General features: G+C 36.0%; 1 protein-coding gene across 1 annotated transcript; it reads right to left on the reverse strand.

Moving 5' to 3' along the window:
• Window positions 747–12,524, reverse strand: LOC109828432 (translation machinery-associated protein 22). Its single transcript, XM_020395437.1, has 7 exons — window positions 12,284–12,524; window positions 12,072–12,167; window positions 7,275–7,339; window positions 6,776–6,857; window positions 6,601–6,668; window positions 6,435–6,518; window positions 747–1,183 (listed from the first exon to the last, which is right to left on the reverse strand). Exons 1-7 carry the CDS (start codon window positions 12,429–12,431, stop codon window positions 1,127–1,129), a joined length of 600 nt encoding a protein of 199 aa, XP_020251026.1. The 5' UTR covers window positions 12,432–12,524; the 3' UTR covers window positions 747–1,126.

Below are 12,930 nucleotides of genomic sequence, written 5' to 3' on the forward strand. Positions count from 1 at the left end.
CTAATCATCATTTAATGCCTACAGTCGAAACGTCATGTTTCCGACGTGAGAGGGCGACGATCACAGGCTGCGAAGAGTATTTTGGGCATTTCGAGAGGGGTTTAAATGGAGTTACGCCTGGGAATTCGTTTTGGGGGCTGGAAGAAAATCGCGAGCGATTTTGGGAGCAAAGCACCCGTTAAAAAAATCTTTGGGCAGGAGGGGGGAGGGGAGCACGTTTTCTTATGTTTTGGGGGCCGGAAGCATTTTTCCCTTTTTCATATCATAACCCTATCTAAACGTTGTCATTTGTCATTACTCTTCCAAATCTTGTTGGTTAATGGTTCAAAACTTTGATCCAATGGATTATAAAAATTCTGATTTAGCGGTTAATTACATACATCAGTTAAAAAAAAATTATTTTATGCTTTTTTACCGTTTCGGATTAGAACTTTGAGAGGCAAGTTAATCTATTTCATGGCTCCATAAGAAAATTCGAAGACACGTGAATGCTTGACATACAGTCAGCTGTTGTACATTTAAGACTTTATTCATTCAAAGTTGGGTCCAATATGATCAAAGAACCTTAAAAAGATCCGCAAAATTTATGTCAACACTCTCAAACTTGCTGCAAATAATTGAAGAAATTTGGCTGAGATCTTCATAGCATTCCAAGAACAAGCCTCCAAAGTCATCATTAATGATGCCATACCCTTTATTTCATATTTTGCTTCATCTCGTTCATTCATTGAAGAGAACAAACATACTGAAGCAATAATACTGCTGGCAGCCTATAATAAATTTCATGCTAAAATGGAGGCTTACAAGAGTGGCAATATAAAGCTTAGTAACTGGAAATTTTCTGGAAGCACATTTAAGGCTTCTACACAAGGCAAACACATCATAACTGGTTGTTAAATTTTAAAACTTCTCGCCAAAATTGTCCTGAGAGAATTAACATCCCATACAAACTAAACTGTGAACTAACTTTCGCCACCCATGCATAACAGATGGATATGAGGAAGTTACGTGAAAGAGGGTTGCAAATAAAGATACGGTGTTATTGTGGGGAAGCCCCACAAAACTTGATGTTTACGTAGTATATTGGCTTGGTAATTTGCTCTCACGAAGTATCGGGATCAAGCTCTTAAGCAGCAGGTATTTTCCGTCCATCTTCCATGAAAAAGATTGCAGACTCTGGCACCTGAGACATCACAAGCAACAATTATCATCGAGTGTAAAAATGCTATAATACCAGCGAAGGCAAGAACAAAGTTGAACTAGATAATATATAATATCGTTGATTAAATGTGATGCACTCTTCTAGGCCAATACAGATAGGCTAATTGGCATTTATGTGCATCAGAAAGTTTTCCTTGCTTTACACTCAACAAAAACAATAAAGCCTTCATCTAAAATTTCTTTGGTTTGCTCCATGAATCCTATTCTTTCAATTAGTTCTATTTTGTGACATTTCCTCCTTTATGTTAACCATGATCATATCCTTCTTAATCGCTTTCAACCAAATCTCTTTGCACCATTAACTACAATAGTTTCACTTTTCCCTAACTAGTGCCCTAAGAGGCATCTGTTGTACATGACCGAACCATCTCAACCTCTCTCTCTCATTTTATCATCAAAAGGAGCATGCACTGTTAGACACCCGTTATAATATGCTCAAAAAAATTCCCATGTGTTCATGCGACATATTTAGGACATTAATACCCTTAAATAATCTGACAAACCTTACTTCAATTTCTTTTAATGAGGGAAGTTATTTACATCTAATCACATCTAATCCCCCATAACTCAGCACTATCTATCCCGTCCCTATTTCTTTTTCTTGAGTGGTTTTCTTGCTAAAACTGAGTCTGGCAAAGGTAATAACACATATCAAAGTAAAATTGGGTAATTTAATCAATTTCAGCCACTTTTAAATTAAGGTTGGACTAGTTATAGTGAGGGAGAAGTAGCATCGTGGGGAGGGATTTTTTCCCCTATATTATGAAGGGTAATTTGGCCCTTTTACCCTACATATAACACCGTTGAGTGAAAGTAACAGGAAACATGTAGGTATGAAAGTGCTGCTAAATACAGGTTAAGGTATACGAATGCAAAACAAGGGAAACTTGGAGGGTTTAAATGTCAACAAGTACAACAATATGCCAATATTCAAAACATTGACTTGTAAATTGCTTAACAATTACCTACATGTAGGACAATCGATTAAGAAATGACAAGTCAACTAATATTGAACGTAATCAGTTAAGTATACACTAGTAAACATAACAATTCATATCTTCAACGCACAAATGTAGAAACACAAAATTATGGATGTTTTCTTAGAATGTAAAGCACTAACAAGAGACTGGTTGACCAACAAAAAGAAAGGCAGATGGAATGCGTTTAACACTTAATATAAATTAGTTTTAAAACTATATTACACTACCAGCATGTTCAACTTATTATTGTGAAAGAGAAGAAAGTGAGATAATGGGAAGGTTGTACCTAACAAACTAGAGGAGATTGTGAGTGGTGGTCCATCCAAGGTGAGTCAGTGAAGCCGTTTTGATCTATAGCATAAATCAGATGTTCTGTTTGTTGAGATTTTTATGGCTGTGATATGGAAAACATAGGATGATACGCCTAAACCTTTAGACGAAATGTGTTAAGCATACTCTTATTTTTGAATAAAAATTGATCCAGATATAGCGCTAGGCTCTATGTTTAGTTGCTAGATAGGGTTTTGACCCAAGAAGTGCATTCACTTCCTAAATCAACAAATGAATAGAAATATAATACCTTACTTTCCCTGAAGAAATAACGTACACAATTATGTCATATTCAAATTATTGAGGTATAAAACTCATGAGTCATACTATGAAACTTTGGAAGAGGGTAATTGAGCAAAGACTAAGAAAAGAAACATGTATATCTGAAAATCAATTTGGCTTTATGTCTGGGAGGTCAACTATGGAACCTATACATATTTTGAGATGGTTAATGGAGAGATATAGAGAGAAGAGAAAGGATCTACATATGGTTTTTATCGATCTAGAAAAAACTTATGATAGAGTACCTAGAGAGGTAATGTGGTGGATGTTAAAAAAGAAACATGTATCTAGTATATATTGATGTGTTTAAAGATATATGTATAATAAAGTAACAACTAGAGTAATAACTAATGAAGGAAAGACTAAACCATTTACTATTACCATAGATTTACACCAAGAGTCAGCTTTAAGTCCTTATCTTTTTGCATTAGTTATGGACCAACTTACTAAGCACATTCAGAATGAAATTTCATGGTGTATATTATTTGCTGATGATATAGTATCAGTTGATGAAACTAGAAGAGGCACTATTTTTCAAGCAGAAAGATAGGGACAAGCTCTTAAGTGTAAAGATTTTAGAATTAGTAGAACAAAAACAGAATATATGAAATGCATTTTTAGTAAAAGTAAAAAAGAAAGAAAGTCTATGGTACATATTGATAGCCAAAAAATACCTAAAACTGATCATTTTAGCTATTTAGGATCTATTATTAGGCATGATGATGAGATAGAGGATGATGTTGTGAACATCATCGAATCAAATCGGGATGGTTAAAATGAAAGAGTGCTTCGGGAGGATTATGTGATCGTAGAATACCAATAAAACTAAAGGAAAAATTCTATAGAACGGTTATGAGACTAACTATGCTTTATGGGTCAGAATGTTAGGCAATTAAAAAACATGTTCAAAAAATGAGTATAGCAGAAATGAGAATGTTGCAATGGTCTTGTGGGAATACATTAAAAGAAAGGATAAAGAATGAGTGCATCCGTAGTAAATTAGAGGTGTCTATTGGGGATAAAATAAGAGAATAGATTAAGGTGGTTTTGTGATGTACAAAGGAGACCCTTTAGTACACTGATTACGAAAAGTGATAATATTAGAGTTAATGGGGCAAGGAGATCTAGAGGTCGACCTAGAATGAAGGATATGATAAAGACTAACGTAATGGAGGAAATGACTCGTAACAGAATGAAATAAAAAAATAGGATTCATGTAGTCGATCCCAAACATTTGGGATAAAGGCTTGGTTGTTGTTGCATTATGTCATATTCAAGGTTTCAAAATAGATTATCGGGGATTTATCTGACGGCCAAAATCTATATTGGATAGCGGATATCGGATATATATCGGGGATAAGTAGTATTTATTGGAGTGACATTACCAGATGGTGATATACATAATATAATATTCTAAAATATAATCTAACCATACTTAATAAAATATAAACATACCAAAATATAAAAAATTATGTTCAGGATTACTAGTCAATGGTAGAAACTCGGGTCAGGTCGGGTTTAAAGTGCATTGAATAAGTGCCCGTAGCCCAAAATCAAAACTCAAACCAAAGCCGATAATTCTAATTTTTTGGCCAACTATATCGGCCGATAACTCATTTTATCGCTGCATTATCAGCGATAAACATCCAAAAACGATAACTGGTTTAGAATCGAACTTATCATAGCAGAATGCTCCCAAAACCGATAAATCGCCGATAATATCGGTTTATCGGCCGATATTTAAAACATTGGTCATATTAGACACTTAATGTTAGGAAGAATGTTAGAAGAATGTGACAAAAAAATGAATTTATGAAATTTGTGCTCTAGAAGTCACAAGTATTTCTTAAAACTAAGAATATGATTTATGTAGCCGACCCCATATAAATTGAAATAAAGGCTTTATTGTTGTTCTTGTTCTTGTAGGATACATGGGTGTACTATTGCATAGCAGAAACCCCGGAATAGGTCTGGTTTATAGGTTCATCTTCACTTTTCATCTTGCCCGGTTTCCATATTTTCATTATTGTATTGCACTACTGGTTGCTCACCAACTTAGCTTAATGCATATCAAGAAACTACCGATCATCAATGGTATACCAAAATCAGATGATTTAACAATAACCAGAGCAATCTTATTGTGTTTAAAGCCTGTAAAAGTTTACACCCTTCAAAATTCTAAGTTATGAGCGACCACATTTCTCCAAATTCCTTATTAAAATAAATAGTTAGTTCTTTGCATGCAATCTATTCAACTCATTTCCAATACCAACCAAAGTGAATAAGTTGAAATGACTTGAGGTTTTTCTTGTTGTCATTCACCACTTCTAGACCTTGAATCTTCAGAGAACTAAAAGATAATAACATTTTTTGCAAATTAATCATCAGTTTACAATCAACTCATGAAATTTTGCTATTTTACATCAACAAAAATATTTGCCCATATAGGCCGTGTTTTAAATATTGGATGTCGGTGACATGTCAGACGGAAAAATTCCATATCAAATGACAGGTCTTGGGGATATATTAGAGATATTCAATAAGTATTGGAGTGGTATATCGGATAATGCTTATATACATATCATAGATGTTAATATTTGGTGAACCAAATAATGGAGTTGTGGAAAAAGATTATATCTTTTGCAAAACTCTTGTCGAAGAATTTTGGTCTAAATTCAGCTCTAACTATGCGTATATTCATTCGGGTTTAGACCTCAATTGAACCATAAATCCAAATTGATCTTTTAAAACACATAAAAGTCCAAATCTACATTGCTACGTTTCAACCGATTTCGTGAGGATGAATGTCACCTAATATATTGGGAAATTCATGATATATAGCTCAAAATTGCCAAAAATCGGTAAAGGATATTGAGACCATATTGTTTTGCGGCAAGCCTTATAAAAGGCTATATCAGAGACATATCGGATATATCATCTATATTTAAAACAATGTAGGGATAATGTAATACAAAATTAACAATCAGGCTTATTTATTTATTTAAGTAATCAGAGAACTTTGAAGGCAATAATAATCAGGCTTACTGTTAGTAGAAAGTAGAAAATGAGCAAGTGAAAAGGTCAGGGATCTTCCTACTGAATTATCTAAAAAAGCATAAAAGAATGATTGAAAGCATTAACAGTTTATTGTTTATTGGCTCTAACTAGGTAGGCCTAAATCTGTACAAGCAAACATGATGGAATGAGATATGACCTATATATCAAACTGATCAATTCATTTTACTTTCTGCTTGCTTGAAAATTCCCCAAGAAAATCTTTAAAGATCATGCCTACTAGTATGTGATGTGTGTGCAACATTGTCTTTAAGGAAGAAAAAACAAGTTATTTCCGCACGTCGGTGTATTGTGCTAGTACAGTAGTACTCTGCTCCTTTTCCAATGGTTCTTAGCTATCACCTATGTGAAATAATAGGCTGAAAATGAAAATTCAAGCATTATATTCTTGTTAAGATACTAATTTAAGATTTCTTCTTTTTCTTCTTTTTCCTTCCTTTTTCCTTCCATTGTTGCTGCTGCTGGTGGTGGTGTTAGCAGCCTGCGGGCTGGATGCGATGCAGAAAAGTCAGATGACAGAAAAGAATGAGAACAAGAATAACTCACATCTGGCCAGGTATTTGTTATGAACTCTACAACGTCATAAGATATATCCCCTTGGACATCAATTTGTTCCTTCTCAGTTGGACCCTGGAATCAATTGTCCAAATTCTGCGGTCAAAAACCGTATAAGATATTCTGGAAAAAGATATTCTAACTCAGGCTACTGCACCTTGACAACAGAAGCTCCAGTTGCAAACTTTCTCCCCAGCTTCTTAGAAGCATCACTCAGTTTGACACCTACATTGTCCACACAAGTCTATTGTCAGATTAAAAAGAACGCAAGTTATGAATATGTAGCCTACTTTTGAATTGTTGAATAATTAGAAAAGCTTAAGGTTACTCACCAAATAATTCTAGACCTTTCACAACGGTCACGCATTTACGCTTATTGCGAACAATCTTTTCAATAATAATTTCTTGTTTTTCCTGGAAAGTAGCAACCACGATTACATTGTTTACGGTAGAGTCATTACTCGTAAACTAGTGAACCGCACATTACTACAACTAAATAAGATGCAGGGGCTTCAAAAGATAGGTAAAGTTATAATATGTCCGGAGCAAACTAATCCTCAAATAGAAAGCAAAAAGTGAAATCTCAAAAATATTGAATGAGGAGAGAAGGATGAATTTTTTTCTACAATTTTGCAAAGGAAGTGAGATTCATGAGAAACAAAAATAAAAAGGAGATGGAAATGAGAAAAAATAATCCTTCTTCAGCTAGTCGTTTACTTATTGGAAGTTTATTGGTTTATCAGGATATAAGTTTTCAATTCTTACTGGAAGTTAGAATCAATAGAAAGCACTGCAATATCAAGCCATGGTAACTAAGTTTAACAACCTTACCTTCTTCTTTATCTTACCACCAGGAAGGCGTTTCACTTCTTCTGGCTTAGATGCTGCAGTGTTCCCTGTGATGGATAAATGACACAGAAAGGGGTTAGCACAAGCCAGTCAATAAAACAGAAACCAAAGCGATTGTCAAAAAAACTTGACTTGATTTCCAAATATAAACCCTGAAGAAGGCGAATCAAGTGTTTGAAGTGCATTTGTTGCTTATGCAAGGAACATGTAGCCACCCTAAAGTTGTTGGACAATGGATATATTGTTGTTTATATACCTATGAAAGGAAACTTCTGCAGGACATAATCCAATTATGCAATTTGTAGTTCACATTCCTTTGCATAAGCTCCATCACATAAAAATACAGTAACAAGTATACAAGCGACGAAAAGATCCACAACATAAATCATCAGAAAATGAAAAACAAGATCCAAAATATGCTCACAGTATATGATGTATAAAGTCCAAAATGGTGTCCATATTCGTAAAAGTCCGTATGACAAACAGTTCTGTGCCCCAGAAAAGAGTTGTGTTCAACTATGACCGCAGATTAAAAAAGAGTCTGATGTAAGAAACAGTAAATTGAGGAAAATGGGGGAGAAATATCACTGGTAGAAATATTCAGACTAGAAATAACATATCCTTAAGCAAGTAGACTATAAACACCTAAGTCACAATCATTTCCTGGACGATAGAAAGGCACTACTGGATGCATGGTGTAACAGTAGCATGATGCAAGTATAAGGAATATGAACCAGGTTAAAATGTAACGAAGGCAGATAGCTGAAACATAATAGCAGGCTGTACCATCCATTGCCCCATGAAAGACGTTTCAATTTAGTAATATTTAACTCCCTGCACTAGAGCATAGCATATGACGAGAAGTGACGAGAAAGCAAATGAAAGAGATTTCATGTATTATTTATAACTCTGTAAAATTGAGAAAGCAAGAAGAATCACCTCGGTAAGTAAGAGTTTCAGAAAACAAGTGAAGATTTATTGCACAAACAGTTCAATGGTTAAAAGAAGCCATGAGCCCCATCATAAACAAGGATACATATAAGGTCCACAGGAAAATCTATTGGCAGAAGTCAAGAAAAGGCCATGTTAATATCGTTTATTAAAGTGATGAAATTGTGCACCGCCTAGGGAAGCAAGAAAATATTTAGTGCAGCCTGCAGAGGCAGGGTTACAATAAGGGGGAAATCTAAGGAGTTTTCTGTAAAAGATATAAGAGGCTTGGTGACTGCTGTCGAGAACTAGAAAAGGAGAAAAGAGGAGAAAGAAGAAAGAGAGATGAGGATAAACCCAAGAAAATAATTGCTTCACCATTAATAGTTCAAAATTCTTAGAATTTTGTAACTCTTACCTTTTTTCCGCTTTAAAAACGAAGATAATGATAAAAAGAAAACACAACTTTATCCTGACTAAAGCTGACCAGGGAGGACTGTCAGTCATCCCAAACATTAAAAACTTACGCCTTACTGAACAAAGTTTCTCTTTGCCGGAGGTTGTTTTAGAAAATTGAACACAACATCCGAGTCATGCAGCGATCTTATGAAATATGTTGCAAGTTTTCAAGTTGATAAGTAATAGTTTGGTCTGAATTAGTTTGACTCCTTTTATCTTTATCGTTATTTGTAAATCATATAAAAGGTTTAGACTCATAGAGTTACAGAAGTTCTGATTCTCTGAAATCTAATAAAGGGTAACCAGTGCTTATTGCGTTTATCCCTTATCTGTATCTCTTCTTTCTTTTCTTTTTCCTTGAACATCCCTCGAATCATCTTCTCCACTCAAGAAACTCTTAGGTTTCCCTTACTGTGTCGCTGATTCTGGGTCCATTACCCTCGGTATTTGAGCAGCTTCTCCGCTTCTCTAGTTTCTACTTTGTCTATGCCCACGAGAAGAGAACTCAACTACTCTTAACATATCTTAACTCAAAACTGGAGTAAAGAGATCACAATGTTTGCACACAAAATCGTGGCTGAACATGAGCACCATCAACAAAATCACACTTGAACAAACCTTATCCCAAGGATGATTGGGATGAAGAGGCAGTTCAAAAAAGAACAGTAAAAGTAATAATGTTTCAGAAAGCCTAAAGGGAGACGAAGTATATATATATTTTTTGGCTATGAGAAGAGACCATGCAACAATTTCCTCCCATATAGCCAATACATCTATCTTTATCATACAAAAAAAATCCATCCAGAGCACTCTATTGTCTCAAGTAAGCAGAATAGCAGATAACCTATAAGAAAATCAAAGGGCGTTAATTGATCTAAAACGTTGTTTGCTACATTTCAAAGACAGGAGACTATAGCCACTTTAAAGTTTTGTTAAAAACTTAAATGGATAAATGCATTTTGAGGAGTTTTGGGAAATCGAAGTGAGCTGAGCCTCCAATGAAGAGTAAGGTTATTCAACATAGTCAAGTGAACTTTTGATTATTGGAAATGACCGCTCTGCATGGAGAAGTAAGGCTATGTACATATAACCATTTTCCAGCCTCCACAGCAAGAGGAACCTTGTGCATTTTGTTGCTCCCAGGGAAAATCAAAGTGACTATGATACAAAGCAAAGAGAAAGAAGGGAGAAGGCGTTTAGGACGGAGATTCCGTTATATGTTCTACCTATGAAATAAAAGTAGTTGTGTTTAGAATAATTGAAAATACACACCAACGGCTTTATCCCAAAACTTGTCCTTAGAAGAATTGAAAATACACACTAAAGGCTTTATACCAAATTTTTGGGGTTATCTACAAGAATCTTTTATTTCATTCAGCTGTGTTAAAGTCATTTCCATGGTTAAAGTAACCACTATCATATACTTTTGATTGCCTCCACCAACATCCAATCGATTCTATTTCTAGTCATTGTTGCTTACTAACTATGATCCTATCGTTACTCCTGGCTAATTGACACACTTATTCACCTAAACACATGTTTCAACCATCTTGATCGATTTTACCTTATTGATCCTAAACAGAAGTAAGGGTATTGCTAGTTGCTACTCGTCCATCTTAGCATTCTCATACTACATATGTTGCATGGGTACTAGTACGGGTATGAGTGTGGATGCAGATACGGGTATGGGACACGGCAAATTTATGAAAAGTAAGGTAAGGGAACACGACTATATAACATTGAAATTTAATAATTTTACATGAGATCATTTTTTTTTCCATTCACATGTTAGAGAATCAAAATTTCAATAGCACCCTTATGTTTCTTTTATTATGTATTATACAATTAGTGCTCTATATTAAAACATGTATTATATAATTGAGTACAAGTCTGAGTAAATGTATGCATACATTCAAGGAATGTCGTGTACGGGTACAGGTGCGGGAAGTGTCGGGTGTGGTATAGGTGTACAGCTTCATAATAGAAGTGTCCATGCAACATAGCATACCATCCATACCATCCAACATTCTAACTTATAAAACATTGTTGTCTTTTAGTAGGTATTCTATAGGATTTTCCTTAAAATTTATTGATATTCTATGATCAACTAGAACACTTCTAACCTAGTTCACTCCAAAACCCCTCGACAAGCCCTCGACCAATGACCAGTGTAGCAAGTTTTCTTGTGGGCTTCTAGAGGAGAATTGGTGACAATGATTCATCAAGCTCTTTTGGTGTATTTAGTATGTGTTTAACCTTTTCTTAACAGTCTTATTTACCTTTTTGGGATTTGTGCCATGACTTTAACTTAGCATTTGAACCTTGAGTTTTACACACAATTAGAATCATGATCATGCTTCTAAAATTAAAGCAATTTCTTTAATTATTGCAAATGTGTCATTCTGTATCATAGTTCTTAGTCTTACAAGTCTTTTATATATATGCACATCTCCTTTTCATCCACATGCACACAACTAATACATAGTGCTGCCTCCAATTACCAATTTGATTAAGACACGCCCCCCCAAAACCCCATGCACGGCCGCCGCCGCAATCCCCTCAAATGATGTACTGATCAACGAGTGTGACACACATACTGATCTGCCCCACGAGCTGAAACATGCCACAATTCGGGCAAGACTTTATCATGATTCATGAATCTAAAGTATCTACTATAGAAATCTCAAGTTTGCTAAGATGAGGTAAGACCAATAGTTCCATGAGCTCACCTAGATCTCATATTCAAACCTCAAGTCAAACACATCCTACAAGCACATGACAGGAAATAACGTAAAATCCTCTTTCAAAATCGACGTATATGAACAATTTATCTCCTGTCTAAAATTTTCCCACTTTAGAGATCATTAAAACAAACCTCGAAAAACAGAGTACAAATTCTATCAGAACAATGTGCATGCAAGCAGCCTGGTCTGAGAGCCATACTGAAGGAAGTAGGCGGCCGCTTGGAAATTTCCACTAGCCTTTTATGGCTCAGAACAACCCGCTTGCATGCACAACTGTTTTGATAGGATCCATTGTGAGATAATAACAAAAAACTTTCCTACTCTACGTGTCATTAACCTTATAGAGAAAAGTTGGCTTCTGATCAACCAGGAGTCAAAATTTTTGACTTTTGTTTAAGTTCATTTTAAACATTTAAGTTCACAGTTACGTGATGCCACACTCATTTTGCTTAAAAAGTAGAGTTTTCACCGAGGATGACGAACAAAAGTGCTTCCACTCAAAACACTTGACCATATCAAATACACGCACCTATCTAACCCTAGCCCCTGAGTCCACAACCAAAGATGAAACTTTGATCAATCTCAACTCTCCATTAAACAAACCCAATTTGTTTTCTCCCCCAAATAAATAAATGAATAAATTTACCTGACCTACTGGAGGGGCCCACACCACCGCCATCGCCGGAAATCGCCGTCGATTGAAGCTGGTCAGCAGCCTTATCTGCATCCCTATCATTCGCCTCTGAATCCAAAACCAAGAACAAAATCGATCAGCCTTCTACAGGGCGGCAAGAAAAGAAAGAAAAAAAAACGGAACAGAGACGCTCAGGGGTAGTATCGTAAATATATATTCCTCACCTTTGATGAGATCGGGATAGAGATCGGGAGCGTTTCGGACGAGCCAGGGCTTGCACTTCTCGAAGTCGGGGCCGAACTCACAGTACTCGGCGGGGAGGCCGCATACCTGGCAGTAGAGCACGTGCGCTGGCTGGGGCTTTTCCGCCATTGGAGAGCTCGGATTGAAAGGAGGCTTACGAATTTTGTTCCCCTTTTCGTTGGGAGTTCTTTCGCTGCTTCGGGTTTTACCGAAGACGAATCTGGGTTTCTGTGGTGCGCTGAGCGGATCGGGTCGGATCCCTGGGCTAGGCCTTGGAATGTTGACTACGCCAAGTTTATATCTAGGGAAAATTGCTTGGAGGAACTAAAAATAATTGGGCCATGCATTCTCATCCCCAGCCCAAGAACCATAACCCAAAAGCCCTTATACAGAAAAATAAAATCAACTAACTCCCAAAAGTGTACAGACCCAATACCCATATAAGTGCATTCCCAAATTACCCTTCTCAATTTAAAATTGTACTATTCCCATAATCCCTTTCTGAGCGCTATTACGGAAACCCTCGTCGTCTGCAACTAGATTTATTAGTTTTGAACCCTCTTCCTCTCAAGACCACCGCTGCCNCGTCTTCGTCTTCAGCGACTCTCCTTTGAATCGTCTTCGTCGA

Source organism: Asparagus officinalis, chromosome 1, assembly GCF_001876935.1.
Source record: "Asparagus officinalis chromosome 1, Aspof.V1, whole genome shotgun sequence".
Classification (NCBI taxonomy): Eukaryota; Viridiplantae; Streptophyta; class Magnoliopsida; order Asparagales; family Asparagaceae; genus Asparagus; species Asparagus officinalis.